Source organism: Chiloscyllium plagiosum, chromosome 31 (assembly GCF_004010195.1).
Source record: "Chiloscyllium plagiosum isolate BGI_BamShark_2017 chromosome 31, ASM401019v2, whole genome shotgun sequence".
Taxonomy (NCBI): domain Eukaryota; kingdom Metazoa; phylum Chordata; class Chondrichthyes; order Orectolobiformes; family Hemiscylliidae; genus Chiloscyllium; species Chiloscyllium plagiosum.
The window spans coordinates 5,900,112-5,925,028 of NC_057740.1; the positions used below are offsets into that span (position 1 = coordinate 5,900,112).

The window sequence follows — 24,917 nt, forward strand, 5'->3', positions numbered from 1 at the left end:
GAGTGGATTTTGGAAGATGTTTCCATTGGCAGGAGAGACGAGGACGTGAGGGCACAGCCTTGGAGTAAAGGGTAGACCTTTCACAACAGAGATAAGGAGAAACCTCTTCAGCCAGAGAGTGGGGAATCTATGGCATTCACTGTCGCAGAAGGCTCCAGAGGCCAGGTCATTGAGTATATTTAAGATGAAGATAGGTAACAGGATCAAAGGTGATGGGGAGAAAGTGGGAAAATGAGGTTGAGAAACCTATCAGCCATGATTGAATGGTGGAGCATACTCGATGGGTCAAATGGCCTAATTTCTGCTCCTATGACTTAAGGGTGGAATTGTATTTATATCTTCATTCATGGGATGTGAGTGCTGCTGGAAAGGTCAACATTTATTGCCCACACTTAATATCACTGGACACAGTCAGAGTAGGCTACTGTCGTGTGTGTGTGTGTGTGTGTGTGTGCATTGTTACAAAGGTGGTACTGGCATTTTGACCCGCTGTTCCAAGTCAGGCTGGTGTGTGCTTTGGTGTTGAACTTGCATCACGTCCCCATGTATCTGCTGCCCTTGGTGGTAGACACTGCAGGTTTTGAAGGTGTTGTCGACAGAACCTTGGGGAGTTACTGCAGTTCATCTTGAAGATGGTACACACTGCTACCACTGACTGTTGGTGATGATGGGAGTCAATGAGCAGGGTCTCAATCAAGCAGTCTACATTTTATCAAATGGTGTTGGGTGTGTTAGAGCTGTATTGGTCCAGGCCAGTGGGCAGACCATTACAATCCTGACTGTGCCTCTTGGACAGGCTCTGGGCAGTCAGAACGTGAATAATTTGTTGAAGGATTCCTACTCTCTGAACTGGTTCAGGCACTGCATTTATATTTAAAAAACATCAACTCAATTTCTGATCAGTGGTACCCAGCAGGAGGTTGATTATTGGGAATTTGGGGATAATAAAGCCATTGGTCAGGTAGACATGCTGGCTGTTGGCACGAACAATAATTGCATCATGTCCAAGTTATAGCGTAACCCTGACACCTCGCTTCTTAACTTATTCACATTTTGTAGTTTGATATAGATTCCTGTTTGTCTACGCTTTCACCATTACTGAATTCAATCATCAGGTGTTACTGACTACACATCGGGGAGAAATACTGCTGTGTGATTCCAGCACAAAGACTGTCGACAAGGTCAGTGCAGCAAAGCCCATGGGTGTTACACACAGGGCAGGAGTTATATACAGAATGGGTGTTACACACTGGGTGGGTGTTATACACAGGTGGGAGTTATACACAGGGTGAGTGTTATACATAGGGTGGGTGTTACACACTGGGTGGGTGTTATACACAAAGGGTGGGTGTTACACACAAAGGGTGGGTGTTACACACAGGGTGAGTGTTATACAGAGGGTGGGAGTTATACAGAGGGTGGGAGTTATAAACAGAGGGTGGGAGTTACATACAGGGTGGGAGTTATTCACAGGGTGGGAGTTATACACAGGTTGGATGTTATACACAGGGTGGGTGTTACACACTGGGTGGGAGTTATACCCAAAGGGAGGGTGTTACACACAGGGTGGGGGTTATACATAGGGAGGGTGTTACACACAGGGTGGGTGTTATACACAGGGTGGGATTTACACACAGGGTGGGAGTTATATACAGGGTGGGTGTTACACACAGGGTGGAAGTTACACACAGTGGGTGGGATTACACATAGGGTGGGTGTTATATACAGGGCGGAAGTTACACACACTGTGGGAGTTGTACACAGGGTGGGATTTGTACAGAGGGTGGGAGTTATGCACAGGGTAGGTGTTACAGACTGGGTTTGTGTTATACCCAAAGGGAGGGTGTTACACACAGGGTGGGTGTTATACACAGGGTGGGTGTTACACACATGGTGGGTGTTATACACAGGGTGGGTGTTACACACAGGGTGGGGGTATACACAGGGTGGTATTACACATTGGGTGGGTGTTACACACAGGGTGGGAGTTGTACGCAGAGGGTGGGTCTTACACATAGGGTCGGGTTATACACAGGGCAGGAGTTATACACAGGGTGGGTGTTACACATTGGGTGGGTGTTACACACAGGGTGGGAGTCATACACAGGGTGGGTGTTACATCCTGGGTGGGTGTTATACACAAAGGCTGGGTGTTACGCACAGGATGAGTGTTGCACACAGGGTGGGAGTTATTCACAGGATGGGAGTTATACACAGGGTGGGTGTTACACACAGGGTGGAAGTTACACACTGGGTTGGTGTTATACACAAAGGATGGGTGTTACACGCAGGGTGGGACTTATACACAAGGTGGGTGTTACACACAGGGTGGGTGTTATACAGTGGGTGGGTGTTGCACACAGGGTGGGAGTTACACATAGAGTGGGAGTTATACACAGGGTGGGTGTTACACACAGGGTGTGTGTTATACACAGGGTGGGAGTTACACACAGGGTGGGTGTTATACACAGGGTGGGAGTTACACACTGGGTTGGTGTTATACACAAAGGGTGGGTGTTACACGCAGGGTGGGACTTATACACAAGGTGGGCGTTACACACAGGGTGGGTGTTATACACAGGGTGGTGTTATACAGTGGGTGGGAGTTAAAACAGAGGGTGGGAGTTATACATAGGGTTGGTATTACACATTGGCTGGGTGTTACATACAGGGTGGGAGTTATATACAGGATGGGAGTTATTCACAGGGCGGGATTTACACACAGGGTGGGTGTTACACACAGGGTGGAAGTTACACACAGTGGGTGGGATTACGCACTGGATGGGTGTTATATACAGGGCCAAAGTTACACACACTGTGGGAGTTTTACACAGGGTGGGACTTATACACAGGGTGGGTGTTATACACAAAGGGTGGGAGTTACATACAGGGTGGGAGTTATACAAAGGGTGGGAGTTATACACAGGGTAGGTGTTACACACTGGATTTGTGTTATACCCAAAGTGAGGGTGTTACACACAGGGTGGGGGTTATACACTGGATGGGTGTTACACACCGGGTGGGGGTTATACACAGGGTGGGTGTTACACAAAGGGTGGGTGTTATATACAGTGTGGGTGTTATACACAGGGTGGGAGTTATACACAAGGTGGGGGTTACACACAGGGTGGGAGTTATACACAAGGTGGGTTTTATACAGAGGGTGGGAGTTATACACAGAGGGTGGGAGTTACACACAGGGTGGGTGTTACACACAGTGTGGGAGTTATACACAGGGTGGGAGTAATGCACAGTGTGGGTGTTACACCAAGGGAGGGTGTTACACACAGGGTGGGAGTTATACACAAGGGGGGTGTTACACACAGGGTGGGTGTTATACACAGGGTGGGTGTAACACACTGGGTGGGTGTTATACACAAAGGGTGGGTGTTACACACAGGGCGTGGGTTATACACAGGATGGGTATTACACATTGGGTGGGGGTTAGACACAGGTTGGGAATTATACACAAAATGTGATTGTTACACACAGGGTGGGAGTTATATACAGAGGGTGGGTGTTATACAGAGGGCGGGAGTTATACACAGGGTGGGAGTTATACACAGGGTGGATGTTACACACAGGGTGGGTGTTACACACAGGGTGGGAGTTGCACACAGGGTGGGAGTTGCACACAGAGGGTGGGAGTTACACACAGTGTGGGTGTTATACACAGGTAGGAGTTATACACAGAGTGAGAGTTACACACACGGTGGGAGTTATACACAGAGGGTGGTTTTTACACACAGTGTGGGGAGTTATACACAGGGTAGGAGTTATACACAGGGTGTGAGTTACACACTGGGTGGGTGTTACACACAGGGTGGGAGTTGTACGCAGAGGGTGGGTCTTACACATAGGGTCGGGTTATACACAGGGCAGGAGTTATACATAGGGTGGGTGTTACACACAGGGTGGGTGTTACACATTGGGTGGGTGTTACACACAGGTTGGGAGTTGTATACAGAGGGTGGGAGTTACACTCAGGGCGGGAGTTATAGTCAGGGTGGGTGTTACACACAGGGTGTGGGTTATACACAAAGGGTGGTTGTTACACACAGGGTGGGAGCTACACACAGGGTGGGAGTTACACACGGTGCATGTTATACACAAAGGGTGGGTGTTATACACAGGTTGGGAGTTATACACAGGGTGGGTGTTATACACAGGGTGGGTGTTATACACAAATGGTGGTTGTTACACACAGGGTGGGAGTTACACACAGGGTAGGAGTTATACACAGGGTGGGAGTTACACACTGGGTGGGTGTTACACACAGGGTGGGAGTTGTACGCAGAGGGTGGGTCTTACACATAGGGTCGGGTTATACACAGGGCAGGAGTTATACACAGGGTGGGTGTTACACATTGGGTGGGTGTTACACACAGGTTGGGAGTTGTACACAGAGGGTGGGAGTTACACTCAGGGCGGGAGTTATAGTCAGGGTGGGTGTTACACACAGGGTGTGTTTTATACACAAAGGGTGGTTGTTACACACAGGGTGGGAGTTACACACAGGGTGGGAGTTACACACGGTGTGTGTTAAACACAAAGGGTGGGTGTTACACACAGGTTGGGAGTTATACACAGGGTGAGAGTTTTACACAGGGTGGGTGTTGCACACAGGGTGGGTGTTATACACAAGGTGGGTGTTACACACAGGGTGGGTGTTATACACAGGGTGGGTGTTATACACAAATGGTGGTTGTTACACACAGGGTGGGAGTTACACACAGGGTGAGAGTTTTACACAGGGTGGGTGTTGCACACAGGGTGGGTGTTATACACAAGGTGAGTGTTACACACAGGGTGGGAGTTATACACAGGGTGGGTGTTATACACAGGGTGTGTGTTACACACAGGGTGGGTGTTATACACATGGTGGGAGTTATACACAACGAGGGTATTACACAGGGTGGGTGTTATACACAGGGTGGGTGTTACATACTGGGTGGGTGTTATACACAAAGGGTGGGTGTTACACAAAGGATGTGGGTTGTACACAGGATCGGTACTACACATTCGGTGGGGGTTATACAAAGGATGGGAGTAATATACAGGATGGGAGTTATACACAAGGTGGGTGTTACACACAGGGTGGGAGTTATTCACAGGCTGGGTGTTATACACACAGTGTGGGAGTTATACACAGGGTGGGAGTTATTCACAGGCTGGGTGTTATACACACAGTGTGGGAGTTATACACAGGGTGGGAATTATGCACAGGGTGGGTGTTACACATTGAGTTGCTGTTATACACAATGGGTGGGTGTAACACACAGGGTGGGAGTTACACATAGGGTGGGAGTTATACACAGGTTGGGTGTTATATCCTGGGTGGGTGTTATACACAAAGGGTGGGTGCTACACACAGGGTGGGAGTTATACACAAGGTGGGTGTTATACAGAGGGTGGGAGTTATAAACAGAGGGTGTGAGTTATACACAGTGTAGGTGTTACACACAGGGTGGGAGTTATACACAAAGGGTGGTTGTTACACACAGGGTGGGAGTGATACACAGGGTGGGAGTTATACACAGAGTAGGAGTTATACACAGGGTGGGTATTACACACAGGGTGAGGGTTATACACAGGTTGGGAATTATACACAGGGTGGGTGTTACATGGAGGGTGGGTGTTATACAAAGGGTGGAAGTTACACACAAGGGTGGGATTACACACAGAGTGGGTGTTATACACAGGGTGGGAGTTATACACAGGGTAGGAGTTACACACTGGGTGGGAGTTATACACAGTGTGGGTGTTATACACAAAGTGTGGTTGTTTCCCACTGGGTGGGATTTACACACAGGGTGGGAGTTATACACAGGGTAGGAGTTAAACACAGGGTGGGTGTTATACACTGGGTTGGAGTTATACACAGGGTGGGTGTTACACACAGGGTGGGGGTTATACACAGGTTAGGAGTTATACTCAATGGGTGGTTGTTACACACAGGGTGGAAGTTATACACAGAGGGTGGAGGTTATACACAGGGTGGGAGCTATATACAGAGGATGAGGTATACTCAGGGTGGGTGTTACACACAGGGTGGGAGTTATACAAAGAGGGTCGGTGTTGCACAGAGGGTGGGAGTTATACACAGGGTGTGTGTTACACACCGGGTCGGAGTTATACACAGAGTTGGTGTTACATACAGGGTGGGGATTATACACAGGTTGGGAGTTATACACAGGGTGGAAGTTATACATAGGGTGGGTGTTACACAAAGGGTGGGAGTTATACACAAAGGATGGGTGTTACACGCAAGGTGGGAGTTATACACACAAGGTGGGTGTTACACACAGGGTGGGAGTTATACACAGGGTGGGTGTTACACACTGGGTGGATGTTAAACACAAAGGGTGGGTGTTACACACAGGGTGTGGGTTATACACAGGGTGTTTTATACATTGGGTGGAGGTTACACATAGGTTGGGAGTTATACACAAAGTGTGGTTGTCACACACAGGGTGTGAGTTATACACAGAGGATGGGTGTACACAGAGGGTGGGGGTTATACACAGGGTGGGAGTTATACACAGGGTGGGAGTTACACACTGGGTGGGTGTTATACACAGGGTGGGAGTTACACACAGGATGGTTTTTACACACAGGGTGGGAGTTATTCACAGGGTGGGAGTTATACACAGGGTGGGAGTTATATACAGGATGGGAGTTATACACAGGGTGGTATTTACACACAGGGTGGAAGTTACACACAGTGGGTGAGATTACACACAGGGTGGGTGTTACATACAGGGTGGGAGTTACACAAGGGATGGGAGTTATACACAGGGTGGGTGTTAGACACAAGGTGGGTGTTATACACAAAGGGTGGGTGTTATACACAGGGTGGGAGTTATACACAAGGTGGGTGTTATACACAAAGGGGGTTGTTACACACAGGGTGGGAGTTATACACAGGGTGGGTGTTACACACAGGGTGGCGATTATACACAGGGTGGAAGTTATACACAGGGTGGGTGTTACATACAGGGTGGGAGTTACACAAGGGATGGGAGTTATACACAGGGTGGGTGTTAGACACAAGGTGGGTGTTATACACAAAGGGTGGGTGTTGTACACAAGGTGGGAGTTATACACAAGGTGGGTGTTATACACATAGGAGGTTGTTACACACAGGGTGGGAGTTATACACAGGGTGGGAGTTATACACAAGGTGGGTGTTATACACAAAGGAGGTTGTTACACACAGGGTGGGAGTTATACACAGAGTGGGTGTTACACACAGGGTGGCGATTATACACAGGGTGGAAGTTATACACTGAGTGGGTGTTACATACAGGGTGGGAGTTATACACAGGGTGGGTGGTACACACAGGATGGGAGTAATATACAGGGTGGGTGTTATACACAAAGGGTGGTTGTACCACAAAGGGTGGGAGTTACACACAGGGTGGGAGTTATACACAGGGTGGGATTTATACACACGGTAGGAGTTACACATAGAGGGTGGTTTTTACACACAGAATGGGAGGTATACACAGGATTGGAGTTACACACAGGGTGGGTGTGACACACCGGGTTGGAGTTATACACAGGGTAAGTGTTACACACACGTGTGGGTTATACACAGGTTGGGAGTTATACTCAAAGGGTGGTTGTTACACACAGGGTGGAAGTTATACACAGAGGGTGGAAGTTATACACATGGTGGGCGCTATACACAGAGTAGGAGGTATACACAGGGTGGGTGTTACACACTGGGTGGGTGTTATACACAGGGTGGGAGTTACACACAGGGTAGTTTTTACACACTGTGGGAGTTATACAGAGGGTAGGAATTATCCACAGGGTGGGTGTTACACACTGGGTGGTGTTACACAGAGGGTGGGAGTTGTACACAGAGGGTGGGTCTTACACACAGGGTGGGGCTTATACACTGGGTGGGAGTTATCCAAAGGGTGTGTGTTACACACAGGGTGGGTGTTGTACACAGAGGGTGGGAGTTACACACAGAGTGGGAGTTATAGTCAGGGTGGGTGTTACACACAGGGTGGGGGTTATACACAAGGGTGGGTGTTATACACAGGGTGTGTGTAACACACGGGGTGGGAGTTACACACGGGATGGGAGTTATAGTCAGGGAGAGTGTTACACACAGGGTTGGTGTTATACACAAAGAGTCGGTGTTACACACTGGGTGGGTGTTATACACAAAGGGTGGGTGTTATACGCAGGGTGGGAGTTTTACACAAGGTGGGTGTTATACACGAAGGGTGGTTGTTACACACAGGGTGGGAGTTATACACAGGGTGGGTGTTACACACAGGGTGGGAGTTATACACAGGGTGGGTGTTACACACAGGGTGGGAGTTATGCACAGGGTGGGTAGTACACACAGTGTGGAAGTTACACACAGGACGGGGTTTACACATATGGTAGGTGTTATACACAGAGTGTGGTTTTTACACACAGGTTGGGAGTTATACACTGGGTGGCGTGTTATACACAGAGGGTGGTTGTTACACACAGGGTGGGTGTTACACACCGGGTTGGAGTTATACACAGGGTGGGTGTTACACACAGGGTGTGGGTTATACACAGGTTGGGAGTTATACTCAAAGGGTGGTTGTTACACACTGGGTGGGAGTTATACACAGAGGTTAGGAGTTATACGCAGGGTGTGTGTTACACACAGAGTGGGAGTTATACACAGAGTGTGGTTTTTACACACAGGTTGGGAGTTATACACTGGGTGGCGTGTTATACACAGAGGGTGGTTGTTACACACAGGGTGTGGGTTATACACAGGTTGGGAGTTATACTCAAAGGGTGGTTATTACACACTGGGTGGGAGTTATACACAGAGGTTAGGAGTTATACGCAGGGTGTGTGTTACACACAGAGTGGGAGTTATACACAGAGTGTGGTTTTTACACACAGGTTGGAAGTTATACACAGGGTAGGAGTTATACACAGGGTGGGTGTTACACACTGGGTGGGTGTTATACACAAAGGGTGGGTGTTACACACAGGGTGGGGGTTATACACAGGTTGGGAGTTACAAACAAAGTGTGGTTGTTACACACAGAGTTGGAGTTATACACAGGGTGGGAGTTATACATAGGGTGGATGGTACATACTGGGTGGGTGTTACACACTGGGTGAGTGTTATACACAGAGAGTGGTTTTTACAGATAGGATGGGTGTTATACACAGGGTAGGAGTTATACACAGGGTGGGTGTTACACTGAGGGCGGGAGTTATACACAGGGTGGGGTTATACACAGGGTGGGAGTTGTACACAGAGGGTGGGAGTTACACACAGGGCAGGAGTTAATAGTCAGGGTGGGTGGAACACACAGGGTGGGGGTTATACACTAAGAGTGGGTGTTATACGCAGGGTGTGTGTAACACATTGGGTGGGAGTTACACACAGGGTGGGAGTTATACACAGGGTGGGAGTTATACACAAAGGGTAGGTGTTACACACAGGGTGGGAGTTACACACAGGGTGCGAGTTATACTCAGGGTAGGAGTTACACACAGGATGGGTGTTACACACCGGGTTGGAGTTCGACACAGAGTGGGTGTTACACACAGGGTGGGAGTTATACACAGGTTGGGAGTTATACTCAAAGGATGGTTGTTACACACAGGGTGGGAGTTATACACACAGGGCGGGTGTTAAACAGTGGGCGGGAGTTATACACAGGGTGGGAATTATACACAGGGTGGGTGTTACACACAGGGTGGGAGTTGTACACAGAGGGTGGTTTTTACACACAGGGGTAGGAGTTACACACACGGTGGGAGTTATACACAGGATGGGTGTTACACACTGGGTGGGAGTTATAGTCAGGGTGGGTGTTACACACAGGGTGGGGGGTATACACACAGGGTTGGTGTTATACACTGGGTGGGTGTTATACACAGGGTTGGTGTTACACACAGGGTGTGGGTTATACACAGGTTGGGAGTTATACACAGGTGGAAATTATACACAGGGTGTGTGTTACACACAGGATGGGAGTTATACACAGGGTGGGAGTTATACACAAGTTGGATGTTACACACAGGGTGGGTGTTATACACTGGGTGGGTGTTATACACAGAGGGCGGGTGTTACACACAGGGTGGGAGTTACACACAGAGGGTGGGTGTTATACACAGAGGGCGGGTGTTACACACAGGGTGGGAGTTATACACAAGGTGGGTGTTATACACAGGGTGGGTGTTACACACTCGGTGGGTGTTTTCCACAAAGGGTGGGTGTTACACACAGGGTGTGGGATATACACAGGATGGGAGTTATATACAAAGTGTGGTTGTTACATACAGGGTAGGAGTTATACACAGGGTGGATGTTACACACAGGGTGAGTGTAATACACAAAGAGTAGTTTTTACACACAGTATGGGAGTTACACACAGAGGGTGGTTTTTACACACAGGGTGGAAGTTATACTCAGGGTGGGAGTTATACACAGGGGTGGGAGTTACACACAGGGTGGGTGTTACACTGAGGGCGGGAGGTATACACACTGTGGGGGTTATACACAGGGTGGGAGTTACACACAGGGTGGGAGTTGTACACAGAGGGTGGGAGTTACACACAGAGCGGGAGTTATGTTCAGGGTGGGTGTTACACACAGGGTGGGGGTTATACACTAAGAGTGGGTGTTATACGCAGGGTGTGTGTAACACATTGGGTGGGAGTTACACACAGGGTGGGAGTTATAGTCAGGGCGAGTGTTACAAACAGGGTGGGTGTTATACACAAAGGTTAGGTGTTACACACAGAGTGGGAGTTATACACAAAGGGTAGGTTGTTACACACAGGGTGGGAGTTACACACAGGGTGGGAGTTATACACACGGTGGGTGTTATACACAGGGTGTGGGTTATACACAGGTTGGGAGTTATACTCAAAGGGTGGTTGTTACACACAGGGTGGGTATTATACACAGATGGTGTGTGTTACACAGAGGGCGGGAGTTTTACACAGGGTGGGTGTTACACACAGGGTGGGAATTGTACACAGAGGGTGGTTTTTACACACAGGGTGGGAGTTACACACACGGTGGGAGTTATACACAGGATGGGTGTTACACACCGGGTCGGAGGTATACACAGGGTTGGTGTTATACACAGGGTGGTGCTTATACACAGGTTGGGAGTTATACACGGGTGGAAGTTATACACAAGGTGTGTGTTACACACAGGGTGGGCGTTACACACAGGGTGGGAGTTACACACAGAGGGTGGGTGTTACGCACAGGGTGGGAGTTATACACAGGGTGGGAGTTATACACAAGTTGGATGTTACACACAGGGTGGGTGTTATACACTGGGTGGGTGTTATACACAGAGGGTGGGTGTTACACACAGGGTGGGAGTTACACACTCGGTGGGTGTTATACACAAAGGGTGGGTGTTATACACAGGGTGTGGGATATACACAGGATGGGTATTACACATTGGGTGGGTGTTATACTTATACACAAGTTGGATGTTACACACAGGGTGGGTGTTACACACTGGGGTGGGTGTTATACACAGGTGGGAGTTATACACTGGGTGGGTTATACACAAAGGGTGGTTGTTACACACAGGGTGGGAGTTACACACAGGGCGGGAGTTATACACAGGGTGGGAGTTATACACAGGGTGGATGTTACACACTGTGTGGGTGTAATACACAAAGAGTGCTTTTTACACACAGTATGGGAGTTACACACAGAGGGTGGTTTTTACACACAGGGTGGAAGTTATACACAGGGTGGGAGTTATACACACGGTGGGAGTTATCCACAGGGTGGGAGTTATACACAAGTTGGATGTTACACACAGGGTGGGTGTTGCACACTGGGTGGGTGTTATACACAGTGAGTGGGTGTTACACACAGGGTGGGAGTTACACACAGGGTGAGTGTTATACACAAAGGGTAGGTGTTACACACAGAGTGGGAGTTATACACAGGGTGGGAGTTATACACAGGGTGGGAGTTATACACAAGTTGGATGTTACACACAGGGTGGGTGTTACACACTGGGTGGGTGTTATACACAGGGTGGGAGTTATGGTGTTATACACAGAGGGTGGGTGTTACACACAGGGTGGGAGTTATAAACAGGCTGGGAGTTATACACAAGGTGGGTGTTATACACAGGGTGGGAGTTATACAAAGGGTGGGTGTTATACACAAAGGGTGGTTGTTACACACAGGGTGGGAGTTATACACTCGGTGGGTGTTACACACTGGGTGGGTGTTATACACAGAGGGTGGGTGTTACACACAGGGTGGGAGTTATAAACAGGCTGGGAGTTATACACAAGGTGGGTTGTTACACACAGAGTGGGAGTTATACACAGGGTGGGTGTTACACACTAGGTGGGTGTTATACACAGGGTGGGAGTTATACACAAGGTGGGTGTTTACACAAAGGGTGGTTGTTACACACAGGGTGGGAGTTGTACACAGAGGGTGGGAATTACACACAGAGTGGGAGTTATAGTCAGGGTGGTTGTTACACACAGGGTGGGGGTTATACACTATGAGTGGGTGTTATACGCAGGGTGTGTGTAACACATTGGGTGGGAGTTACACACAGTGTGGGAGTTATAGTCAGGGCGAGTGTTACACACAGGGTGGGTGTTATACACAAAGGGTAGGTGTTACACACAGAGTGGGAGTTATACACAGGGTAGGTGTTACACACTGGGTGGGTGTTATACACAGGTGGGAGTTATACACTGGGTGGGTGTTATACACAAAGGGTGGTTGTTACACACAGGGTGGGATTTACACACAGGGTGGGTGTTATACACAGAGTGAGTGTTTCACACTGGGTGGGTTTTATACACAAAGGGTGGGTGTTACACACAGGGTGTGGGTTATACACAGGATGGGTATTACACATTGGGTGGGGGTTATACACAGGTTGGAAGTTATACACAAAGTGTGGTTGTTACACACAGGGTGGGAGTTATACACAGGGTGGGTGTTATACTCAAAGGGTGGGTGTTACACACAGTGTGGGTGTTATACACGGGGTGGAAGTTACACACACCAGGAGTATATGTAGGGTGGGTGTTTCATATGCAATATACTTTATTTCGAGAACAATGACTCTGTAAACGCATGACAGGAGAGTTTTAGTTTGAGTGAGCCACCTTCCCCACTCTGATTTCACAAGTGCCGAATGAGGAGGGTGGTCACGTGATCTGTTCACTGTGTGTGGATGTGGAGCACTGTTGAATGAAATGTTAGACCTGCATCATTGTGGTTTGATGTGGGGATGCTGAATGTTTGCAAAAGGTGTTTCCAATGCCAAGATATGATGCACACTGCACGCATTGGACTAAAAAAAGCCTTGCACTTATTTTGGTTTTTGCAGGACCACCTGACATCTGTTTCACATTAATGACAGATTTTGTGAAATAAACACAGCAAGTCTGGCAGTATTTGTGAAGCGAGGAACAGTTAATGTTTTGAGGTTAGGATAACTCTTCCTCACAGCAGTTTTCTGAAGCCTAGCCACTGCCTAGTCACACGTGGGAAACGTGGACAGCTGATTTGTGCAGAGCAAGATCCCACAAGCAGTGATATGGGAACAACAAGACAATTTTGTTTTGGGGGGGGGGTCTTGCATGGATGGTTGAGGAATAAATATTTTCCAGGACATGGAGAACTTGTCCCTGCTGGTCCACGGAGTTTGGTGGGATCCCATGCCTGACCGGACTACTTGGGCCTCAGCTGAACATCTCACCCAAATATTGGCACCTCTGACAGTGCAAGACTCCCCCCTGTTATTCAAAACCAACCAATGTTGTCACTTACAAAGACTGGTTCATTTTTATACAGTGTCCTTCACAACCACAGGATATCTGAAAGCTCATTGAGGTCAATCAAGTACTTTTAGATAGCGTTATAATTACCCACAGCAAGCTCCTAGTAACAACAACGTGATGATGTCACCAGATAATCCATTTTCTAATGATGTTATTGGCTGTGACACTGTGTATAACTGCCCTCCTCTTTTCCATTCAGCCGAGGGGACAGACAGGATTTGCATCTTACTCAGGGCTTCTTTGAGGTGGCCAGCTCCATTTGTGTCTCTGCAGTGGGGTTTGAACCCACAACTTTGTGACTCAGAGAACCGGTCCAGCCACAGCACACACAGCTTGTCAGAGAACTTCAAACAGTGATAGTTTCTTTTTAAATCAGTTTGCATCTCCCATATTTGACAATTTCTCTGGCAGCTCATTCTGTACATGCATTACCCCTCAGGCCCCTTTCAAATCTTTCTCCTCTCTCTCAAAATCTGTGCCCTCTAGTTTTGGACACCTCGACCCTGGGAAAAAAGACATCGGTTATTCACTCTATTCCAGTCCCTCCTTCACAAATATTCTGCCAAACACTCCCTCTCCCTCTCCCTCTCACTCACTCTCCCTCCCTTTCCCACCACTCCCTCACTCTCCCGTGCTCTCCCTCTGAGTCTGAGTCTGAGACTAAGACTAAGTCTGAGACTGAGACTGCTACTGAGTCTGGGACTGATACTGATACTGAGTCTGAGACTGAGACTGAGTCTGAGTCTGAGTTTGAGACTGAGACTGAAACTGAGACTAAGTCTGAGTCTGAGACTGAGACTGAGACTAAGTCTGAGACTGAGTCTGGGCCTGAGTCTGATATTGAGTCTGAGACTGAGACTGAGTCTGAATCTGAGACTGAGACTGAAACTGAGACTGAGTCTGAGTCTGAGTCTGAGACTGAGTCTGATATTGAGTCTGAGACTGAGACTGAGACTGAGTCTGGGCTTGAGTCTGATACTGAGTCTGAGACTGAGACTGATACTGATACTGAGTCTGGGCCTGAGTCTGGGCCTGAGTCTGAGACTGAGTCTGAGACTGAGACTGAGAATGAGACTGAGAGCAGTGTGTCAGCCTCCCTAGTCTGTGTGCACAGCCCTGGCGATATCGGCTGATGAAGAGGCCCAGGAATGGTATGCACTGTGGGCAGCTACCGCAGATATTATCTCCAGATGCCTGCAAACATTCTTGCAGCAAGTTGGAAAACTCTGGGCAGGATCTGATCCCACCCTGAAGAAGAGAAAATGCAGGAGAATTGTGTGAGTGACTGAGAGAGGCTGCTGTTGATGGTGACAGCCCCAAGTCACATTTTCCAACAGAGCTCTGGGTTATAAAGACGGGATTCTCCCTAGTGAGCTCCCTGTTGGAGACTGTCACTGCATGATCTTTCTTATTCAATCTCCCCTCACCAATACTCACTGCCCTCTTCTACCACCCACAAGAGAATGACAGTCAAAGTGCCTACTCTAGGTCACCACCTGCATCTTCAGACTTCATGTTAGACACCAGACACTAATGTCTCCAAGAATTGGACCCGTGTTAGATTGTTTCTTGCACTGTGCAATCTAAGTGTGAGATGTTCCTATTCTGTGATGCTGCTCTGACACCTTTTACTGTGATGCTGCTGCCAGGACATGGTTCCCATAGGGTCACACACTTACTTGCTGTATTAGTGCTCGCTCACTCACTCAGCACCAACAGGGACCCTCACAGAGTCCCTGCCTTGCCCATTGGCACAGATGCAGGACCCAGAGTCGAGAGTGTGGTGCTGGAAAAGCGCAGCACCTGAGGAGCAAAAGAATCGACGTTTCGAGCATTAGCTCTTCATCAGGAATGAGGGGGTGGTCCAAGGAGGCTGAGAGATAAATGGGAGGGAGTGTGGGGGTGGGGGGGAAGGTAGTTGGGAATACGATAGGTGAAGGTGATAGGTCAGAGAGGAGGGTGGAGCGGATAGGTGGGAAGGACGATGGACAGGTAGGACAGTTCAAGAGGGCGTTGGAGGGTTGGAACTAGGATAAGGTGGGGGGAAGGGAAGTGAGGAAACTGGTGAAATCCACATTGATCCCGTGTGGTTGGAGGGTCCCGAAGTGGAAGATGAGGCGTTCTTCCTCCAGGCGTCGGGTGCTTAGGGTTTGGCAATGGAGGAGGCCCAGGACCCGCATATCCTTGGGGGACGGGGAGGGGGAGTTAAAGTGGTCAGCCACAGGGTTGTGAGGTTGCTCAGTGCGTGTGTCTCAGAGACCTTCTCTGAAATGATCCGCAAGTTGGCGTCCTGTCTCCCCGATGTAGAGGAGACCACATGGAGAGCAATGGGCACAGTAGGTGACATGTGTGGAAGGACAGGTAAATCTTTGCCGGATGTGGAAGGATGCTTTTGGGCCTTGAAGTGCTGGGTTTGCACTTCCTGTGGTAGGAGGGAAGGTTTCGGGAGTGAAGGTTAGGTTGGTGGGGGTAGGGGTGGGTGGCATGGACCTAACGAGGGAGTTGTGGAGGGAATGGTCTCTCTGAAACGCAGATAGTGGTGGGGAGGGAAACAAAGGATAGTGTTTCCTTATTCCCAATTCCTTCACGTCCGCCGCATCTGCTCCCAGGAGGACCAATTTCACCACAGAACATCCCAGGTGGCTTCCTTCTCCCTTGTTAGGTCTACGCGCACCCCCCCTCCCCCCCCACCAGCCCACCCACCCCCACCACTGGCAGCTTCCCCTGCCACCACAAGATGTGTAAAACCTGCTCCCACTCCTCCTCCCTCACCTTTGTCCAAGGCCCCGAAGGATCCTTTCACATCCAACAGATTTACCTGTACCTCCACACATGTCGTCTATTGTGTCTGTTGCACCCGATGTGGTCTCCTCTACATTGGGAACACAGCAGGCCAACTTGCAGAACATCTCTGGGACACACGCACTAAACAACCCCACTGTCCCGTGGCTGACCACTTTAACTCCCCCTCCCACTCCGCCAAGGACATGCAGGTCCTGGGCCTCCTCCAACACCAAACTCTAGCCACCCAACACCTGGAGGAAGGATGCCTCATCTTCCACCTTGGGACTCTGCAACCACAGGGTTGTATTTCACCAGTTTCCTCATTTCCCCTCCCACCTTCTCGCAGATCCAATCCTCAAACTCGGCACCGCCCCCTTGACCTGTCCAACCTCTTTCCCACCCTCCTCTCTGACCTATCACCTTCACCCCCACCTCCATCTACCTTTCACATTCCCAGCTACCTCCCTACAGCCTCACCCCCTCCCATTTATCTCTCAGCCCCCTTGGGCCACCCTCTCATTCCTGATGAAGACCGTATGCTCAAAATGGCGATTCTCCTGCTTCTCGGATGCTCCCTGACCAGCTGCGCCTTTCCAGCCCTACACTGTTACACACTGATCTCTCGCATCTGCAGTCCTCACTTTCTCCCAGACACACAGCCAAGCAGATGTCACCACCGGGGTGGGGGTGTGGAATACTGCTGTGCATCATCACATAACGTCAATGTTACTCTCCCTGTACGCCAGCAGGCCAATGAGACATAAACACACACACACACACACAGCATGTGCTTCAACCAAACAGCCATGACCCAAAGTCTGAGGGCAGAGGTCAAGCCAAAGAGGACTCAGACAGTGAGTCCTCACCCAGTAGGTCAAGGACAGCCTTTGATATCTGTGCTCGGCTTTGGCCATGGTCATGTGACCACACAGGCCCATCATGACCAGGCCCCTCTCCTCACTGGGGGATGAGGAGTCAACACTTCACTATAAGGGCGCAATGTGCAGAGCTCAACAGGAAGGGGGCAGTGTTGCTCCAGAAAGGTTCATGTAAATAGCTGCAGAGAACAACACAGCAATGTGATGGGAAAATCAAAGGTTTTATTCACAGAATGGACGAAGAAGGGAACAAGGAAACACACATTTTCACTTTATGATCTTCCATAAAGAAGCAGGGCCCACTCCTGGGCAGCAGCACCCTGCCGAGGCAGTCAGTTATGGAGCTGTGCTGCCATCTGGTGGGCAATGTTGGGCTGTGCAGCTGCTATTGTTCCACTGGAACAAACTGCAGAGCTCCCACTCTGGGACTAGGAAGTGCTGAACTAAGGAAGTGCTGTATTATCTTTTTGATATGTTGGAAATACTCTCTGTCTCACAGGGACTTTAAGGCGCTCACAAGTGGCTGTTCTGGTGCACAGATCAACATTCTACTTGCAACCAGTGCCAGCAAAAAAAAAAGCAGTTTAAATACTCATTCATTTTGTTGCAACTGGTGAGATTAAGTAGATCGTAAATTGGCTGCTGCATTCCCAAATAACATACAATAACATTGTAAATAAATGCAAGTTGTTTGAACAGAACATGGTTTACAAAACAAAACAAAAAACTGTGAATGCTGGAATTCTGAAACAGAACCAGGAATTGCTGGAGAAATTCAGCAGGTCTGGCAGCATCTGAGAGAAGCAGAGTTGATGCTTTGAGTCCAGTGAGCATAGTTTACAGAGTAATGAGGCCATTTCTGTCAAGGCATCAATTACAGAGCAATGGTTGTACAACATTCAGGAGCAAGTGAATGGAGATACTCACTGAAAGGTACAAAACTGCCAGGGTTGTGATCTACTCTGCATTTAAAAAGCTGCCCAGTATTCTGGACACATGCTTGGTAAAATAACTCCATTTTATTATCTCACTGTATACATGACCAGGTAGAAACAAGCCTCTTCAGAAACGGTTGCTTCTCTCTGAGCCTCCATCACAGAATGTTCTGCTGACATCCCTCCAACATTCGGAATTACACCATTAATGCTGAAATTTATATTAACCTCCTACTCATAGAGTCATGGAGATGTAAAGCACTGAAGCGGATCCTTCAATTCAACTAGTCCATGCCGGCCAGATATCCTCAATGAATTTAGTCCCATTTGCCAGCACTTGGCCCATATCCCTCCAAACCCTTTCTATTCATATACCTGTCCAGATGCCTCTTAAATGTTGCAACTGTACCAGCCTCCACCACTTCCTCTGGCAGTTCATTCCAACCTCTGCGTGAAAAAGTTGCCCCTCAGGTCCCTTTTATATCTTTCCCGTCTCACCCTAAACCTATGGCCTCCAATTCTGGACCCACCCCAGAGACTTTGTCTATTTACCCTATCCATGCCCCTCATGGTTTTATAATCCTCCATAAGATCACCACTCAGCCTCCGATGCTCCAGGGAAAACAGCCCCAGCCTGTTCAGTCTCTCCCTATAGCTCAAATCCTCTAACTCTGGCAACATCCTTCTAAATCTTTTCTGAACCTTTACAAGTGTCACAACATTTTCCTATACTGGGGAGACCAGAATTGTACACAGTATTCCAAAAGGGGCCTAACCAATGTACTGTACAGCCACAGCATGACTTCCCAACTCCTGTATTCAATGCACTGCCCAATAAAGGCATGTATTATATACCAATATGCTTTGCTTACTATCCTGTCCACATGTTGATTAGATTAGATTACTTACTGTGTGGAAACAGGCCCTTCGGCCCAACAAGTCCACACCGACCCGCCGAAGCGCACCCACCCATACCCATTCCCCTACATCTAACACTACGGGCAATTTAGCATGGCCAATTCACCTAACCTGTACATTTTTGGAATGTGGGAGGAAACCGGAGCACCCGGAGGAAACACACGCTGACACAGGGAGAATGTGCAAACTCCACACAGTCAGTCGCCTGAGGCGGGAATTGTACCCGGGTCTCTGGCGCTGTGAGGCAGCAGTGCTAACCACTGTGCCACCATGCCACCCACAGTGATTCCACTTTCAAGGAACTATGAACCTTGACATTTCATCCTGTGCTGATTTACATCGGTTTACAATTAGGTAAAATGGCTTCACTGCAAAATTCTCAACTTTGTTTCAAATTTCTTCCAACAGCTTTGTCCCTCTCAATCTCTGTAATCTCCTCCGACCCCACATTCCTTTGGGATAGTCAAGTCCCCCTCTGATTCTGGCCTTTGAGTGTATTCCCAGTGTTAATTACTCCATTGTTGATGGTTGTTCAGGTCCCAAGCTCTGAAATTCTCTTCCATACCTTGTTTTCCTCCTTTAAAACTGTCCATAAAACCTGCCACTGACCGAATGTAGTCCTGTACGTGGTTCAGTGTCAGATTTTGTTTATAATCTCCTGCGAAATAATTTAGCCATTTCATTACAGTAAAGAAGCCATATTATTGTTGTTGTTGTTGCTACTTCTGTGCTTTTTCTATGCTTATGTGCACTTATTGGTCAAAGGACATTTACCTTATACTGTATACATCTACCCACTGTCATTGTTAGACAGTGTCAGTAGAGGGCAGTATTTCACTCTAACTGCATCACTGCAGAATAATCGTTTGCCCGGACTATAACTCCTGGTTCCAAATGAAACATCAACTTAACAACGACCGACGTTAGAGCTTCTTTTCTCTAGGATGACACGAGCTGCATAGCGATGATACTGGCCTCATGATCCACGGGGCGAAGCTGAGAATTCAGAGGCATGTCGTGTGATAGTTTGTGAATTTAAAATTGAGATTTAGATTTATTTATTGTTACGTGGATATTAAAATACAGCGAAGACTGTTTTCTCGCAATGCAAAATGCAAAGTGTCACCATAATCTGGTATACACTGAATATAAGACATAGGAGCGCAAATCAGGCCATTCAGCCCATCAAATCATAGCAGATATGTTTCTCAAGGCAGAAATGAGTACTGCAGATGCTGGTTATTAGAGTTGAGAGTGTTGTGCTGGAAAAGCGCAGCAGGTCAGGCAGCATGTGAGGAGCAAGAGAATTGATGTTTCGGATAAAAGCCCTTCATCACCCATTCCTGATGAAGGGCATTTGCCTGAAACATCGATTCTCCTGCTCCTCGGATGCAACTTGAACTGCTGTGCTTTTCCAGCACCACACTCTTGACTGATCGGTTTCTCAACCCCATTCTCGCACATTCTCACTATAACCTTTGGTCCCCTTGACAATCAACAAACCTATCCAACTTAAATATACTCAGTGACCTGGCCTCCACAGCCTTCTGTGGCAATGGGTTCCACAGGTTACCCACTCTCTGGCTGAAGAAGTTTCTCCTCGTCACCGTTCAAAAAGGTCTTCCCTTTACTCTAAGGCTATGCCCTTGGGTCCTAGTCCCTCCTACCAATGGAAACATCTTCCCAACATCCACTCTGTCCAGGCTGTTCAGTATTCAGGGGTGGTGTGGTGGCTCAGTGGTTAGCACTGTTGCCTCACAGCAACAGGGACCTGGGTTTGATTCCACCCTCAGGCATCTGTCTGTGTGGAGTTTGCACATTCTCCCTGTGTCTGCATGGGCTTCCTCCCACAATACAAAGATGTACAGGTTAGGTGTACTGGCCATGCTAAATTACCCTTGGTGTTCAGGGATGGGTGGGTTACTCGTTGGAGGGTCAGTGTGGACTTGTTGGGCCAAAGGGCCTGTTTCTACACTGTAGGAATTCTAATATTCTGTACATTTCAATTAGATGCCCCCATATCCTCCTAAACTCCATTGATACAAACCCAGAGTCCTCCAATGTTCCATATGTGTTAAGCTTTTCATTCCGGGGAGCATTCTCGTGAACCTCTTCTGAGCCAGCTCCAGGGCCAGTACATCCTTCCTAAGGAATGGGGCCTAAAACTATGCACAATACTCCAAATGTGGTACAGAGCCGCATAAAGCCTCAGAAGTACAAACCGGCTTTTACATTCCAGTCCTCTCAAAGTAAATGCCATCGTTGCATTTGCCTTCCTAACTACTGACTCAACCTGCAAGGTTTTTATTGCAATAGAGTTCACCTTTCTCTGCTGCTCCTCCAGTCACTGCTTGACATTGGCCGGAGTATCTGTTACAGACTCCAGGGTCTCTGTAACAGGGCCCGGGGTCTCTGTAACAGTCTCGGGGTCTCTGAAACAGTCCCGGGGTCTCTGTAACAGTCCCTGGGTTTCTGTAACAGGCCCGGGGTCTCTGTAACAGTCCCCGGGATCTTTGTAACAGTCCCCGGGGTCTCTGTAACAGGCCCCGGGATGTCTGTAACAGTCCCCGGGGTCTCTGTAACAGGCCCCAGGGGCTCTGCAACATGCTCCAGGGTCTCTGTAACAGGCCCTGGGTTCTCTGTAACAGGCTTCGGGGTCTCTGCAATATGCTCCGGGGTCTCTGTAACAGGCCCTGGGTTCTCTGTAACAGGCTTCGGGGTCTCTGCAATATGCTCCGGGGTCTCTGTAACAGGCCCTGGGTTCTCTGTAACAGGCTTCGGGGTCTCTGCAATATGCTCCGGGGTCTCTGTAACAGGCCCTGGGTTCTCTGTAACAGGCTTCGGGGTCTCTGCAATATGCTCCGGGGTCTCTGTAACAGGCCCTGGGTTCTCTGTAACAGGCTTCGGGGTCTCTGCAATATGCTCCGGGGTCTCTGTAACAGGCCCTGGGTTCTCTGTAACAGGCTTCGGGGTCTCTGCAATATGCTCCGGGGTCTCTGTAACAGGCCCTGGGTTCTCTGTAACAGGCTTCGGGGTCTCTGCAATATGCTCCGGGGTCTCTGTAACAGGCCCTGGGTTCTCTGTAACAGGCTTCGGGGTCTCTGCAATATGCTCCGGGGTCTCTGTAACAGGCCCTGGGTTCTCTGTAACAGGCCCCGGGGTTTCTGTGGCAGGCTCCGGGATCTTTGTAACAGGCCCCGGGGTCTCTGTAACAGGCTCCAGGGTCACTGTAACAGGCCCTGGGGTCTCTGTAACAGGCTCCAGGATCTCTGTAACAGGCCCCGGGTTCTCTGTAACGGGCCCCAGGGTCACTGTAACAGGCCCCAGGTTCTCTGTAATAGGCTCCGGGTCTCTGTAACAGGCTCCGGGGTCTCTGTGACAGGCTCCAGGGTCTCTGCAACATGCTCCGGGGTCTCTGTAACAGGCCCTGGGTTCTCTGTAACAGGCCCTGGGTTCTCTGTAACAGGCCCCGGGGTTTCTGTGGCAGGCTCCGGGATCTTTGTAACAGGCCCCGGGGTCTCTGTAACAGGCTCCAGGGTCACTGTAACAGGCTCCGGGGTCTCTGTAACTGCCCCAGGGTCTCTGTAACAGGCTCCAGGGTCTTTGTAACAGGCTCCAGGGTCTCTGTAACAGGCTCCAGGGTCTTTGTAACAGGCTCCAGGGTCTCTGTAACAGGCTCTGGGGTCTCTGTAACAGGCTCCAGGGTCACTGTAACAGGCCCTGGGGTCTCTGTAACAGGCTCCAGGATCTCTGTAACAGGCCCCGGGTTCTCTGTAAAGGGCCCCAGGGTCACTGTAACAGGCCCCAGGTTCTCTGTAATAGGCTCCGGGTCTCTGTAACAGGCTCCGGGGTCTCTGTGACAGGCCCCAGGGGTCTCTGTAACAGGCCCCAGGGTCTCTGTAACAGTCTCTGGGGTCTTTGTAACGGGCCCCAGGGTCACTGTAACAGGCCCCAGGTTCTCTGTAACGGGCCCCAGGGTCACTGTAACAGGCCCCAGGTTCTCTGTAATAGGCTCCGGGTCTCTGTAACAGGCTCCGGGGTCTCTGTGACAGGCCCCAGGGGTCTCTGTAACAGGCTCCAGGGTCTCTGTAACAGTCTCTGGGGTCTTTGTAACGGGCCCCAGGGTCACTGTAACAGGCCCCTGGTTCTCTGTAATAGGCTCCGGGGTCTCTGTAACAGGCTCCAGGGTCTCTGTGACAGGCTCCAGGGTCTCTGTAACAGCCTCTGTGGTCTCTGTAGCAGGCTCCGGGATCTCTGTAACAGGCCCCAGGATCTTTGTAATGGGCCCGGGGTCTCTATGATGGGCCGGAGTCTCTGTAACAGGCTCCGGGGTCTCTGTAACAGGCTCCGGGGTCTCTTTAACAGGCCTGGGGTCTCTGTAACAGGCCCTGGGGTCTCTGTAACAGGTCCCGGGTTCCCTGTAGCAGGCTCCGGGGTCTCTGTAACAGGCTTCAGGGTCTCTGTAACAGGTCCCAGGGTCTCTGTAACAGGTTCCGGGCTCTATGTCACCAGTCCTGGGGTCTCTGTAACAGCCTCTGTGGTTTCTGTCACCAGTCCTGAGGTCTCTGTAACAGGCCCCAGGGTCTCTGTAACAGGCTCCAGGGTCTCTGTAACAGGCTCCGGGGTCTCTGTAACAGGCCCTGGGGTCTCTGTAATGTGTCTTGGGGTCTGCGTAACAGGTCCGAGATCTCTGTAAGGCATATCAGGGTCTCTGTAACAGCCTCCGTGGTCTCTGTAACCAGTCCTGGGGTTTCTGTAACAGGCCCTGGGGTTTCTGTAACAGGCCCCAGGGTTTCTGTAACAGGCCCCAGGGTCTCTGTAACAGGCCCCAGGGTCTCTGTAACAGGCCCTGGGGTTTCTGTAACAGGCCCCAGGGTTTCTGTAACAGGCCCCAGGGTCTCTGTAACAGGCCGTGGGGTTTCTGTAACAGGCCCTGGGGTCTCTGTAACAGGCCCCAGGGTCTCTGTAACCAGTCCTGGGGTTTCTGTAACAGGCCCCAGGGTCTCAGTTACAGGCCGTGCCTCTGCTTTTGCCACCATTCCTGTATCCGCTGTGTCTGAGTTGGAGCCATGGCCCTGTTCTCTTCCCTCCTGCTCCCTCTCAGAGGCTTGGCCATGTGCTGCTGCCGGACATTGGTCACTAGGGTCCTGGCTCCCGGCCCTCCCCCACCACTGACACTGAAACCTATGTGAGCTCAGAGCCAGGGCCAGAGCCAGAGCCAGGGCAGGGCCAGAGCCTGAGCTGGAGCTGGCCATGGAAATGACAACAAAACTGCCGCAGCCCCAAATGGTGAGGATGTGTGAGATGGTGAAGATGGTGGGGTGATGGGGATGGTGTGGGAATTACTGATGGTGTGCATTATGGGGATTGTGTGGATGATGGGGATAGTGGAGATGATATGGAATACTGGGATGGTGGAGACCATGTGGGTAGTGGGGCTGGTGTGGATTGTAGGGATAATAGGGATGATGGGGTTGTTGGTGATGGTGGGGATGATGGGAATAATGGGGATGGTGGGGTTGGTGGTGGTGGTGGGGATGGTGGGATAATGGGGATGATGGAAATAATGAGGATCGTGGGG

The 24,917-nt window shown here is 49.7% G+C and overlaps 1 protein-coding gene across 1 annotated transcript in view; it reads left to right on the forward strand.

Annotated features, from left to right (window-relative positions):
• The window catches only part of LOC122565541 (cysteine proteinase 4-like), a 90,745-nt gene that overhangs the window by 26,913 nt on the left and 38,915 nt on the right, over nucleotides 1–24,917 (forward strand). Inside the window, exons 8-9 of the mRNA XM_043721596.1 lie at nucleotides 13,368–13,405; nucleotides 14,469–14,921. Of these exons, the coding sequence (XP_043577531.1) occupies nucleotides 13,368–13,405; nucleotides 14,469–14,921 (491 nt within the window). The remainder of the gene's footprint in view (nucleotides 1–13,367; nucleotides 13,406–14,468; nucleotides 14,922–24,917) is intronic.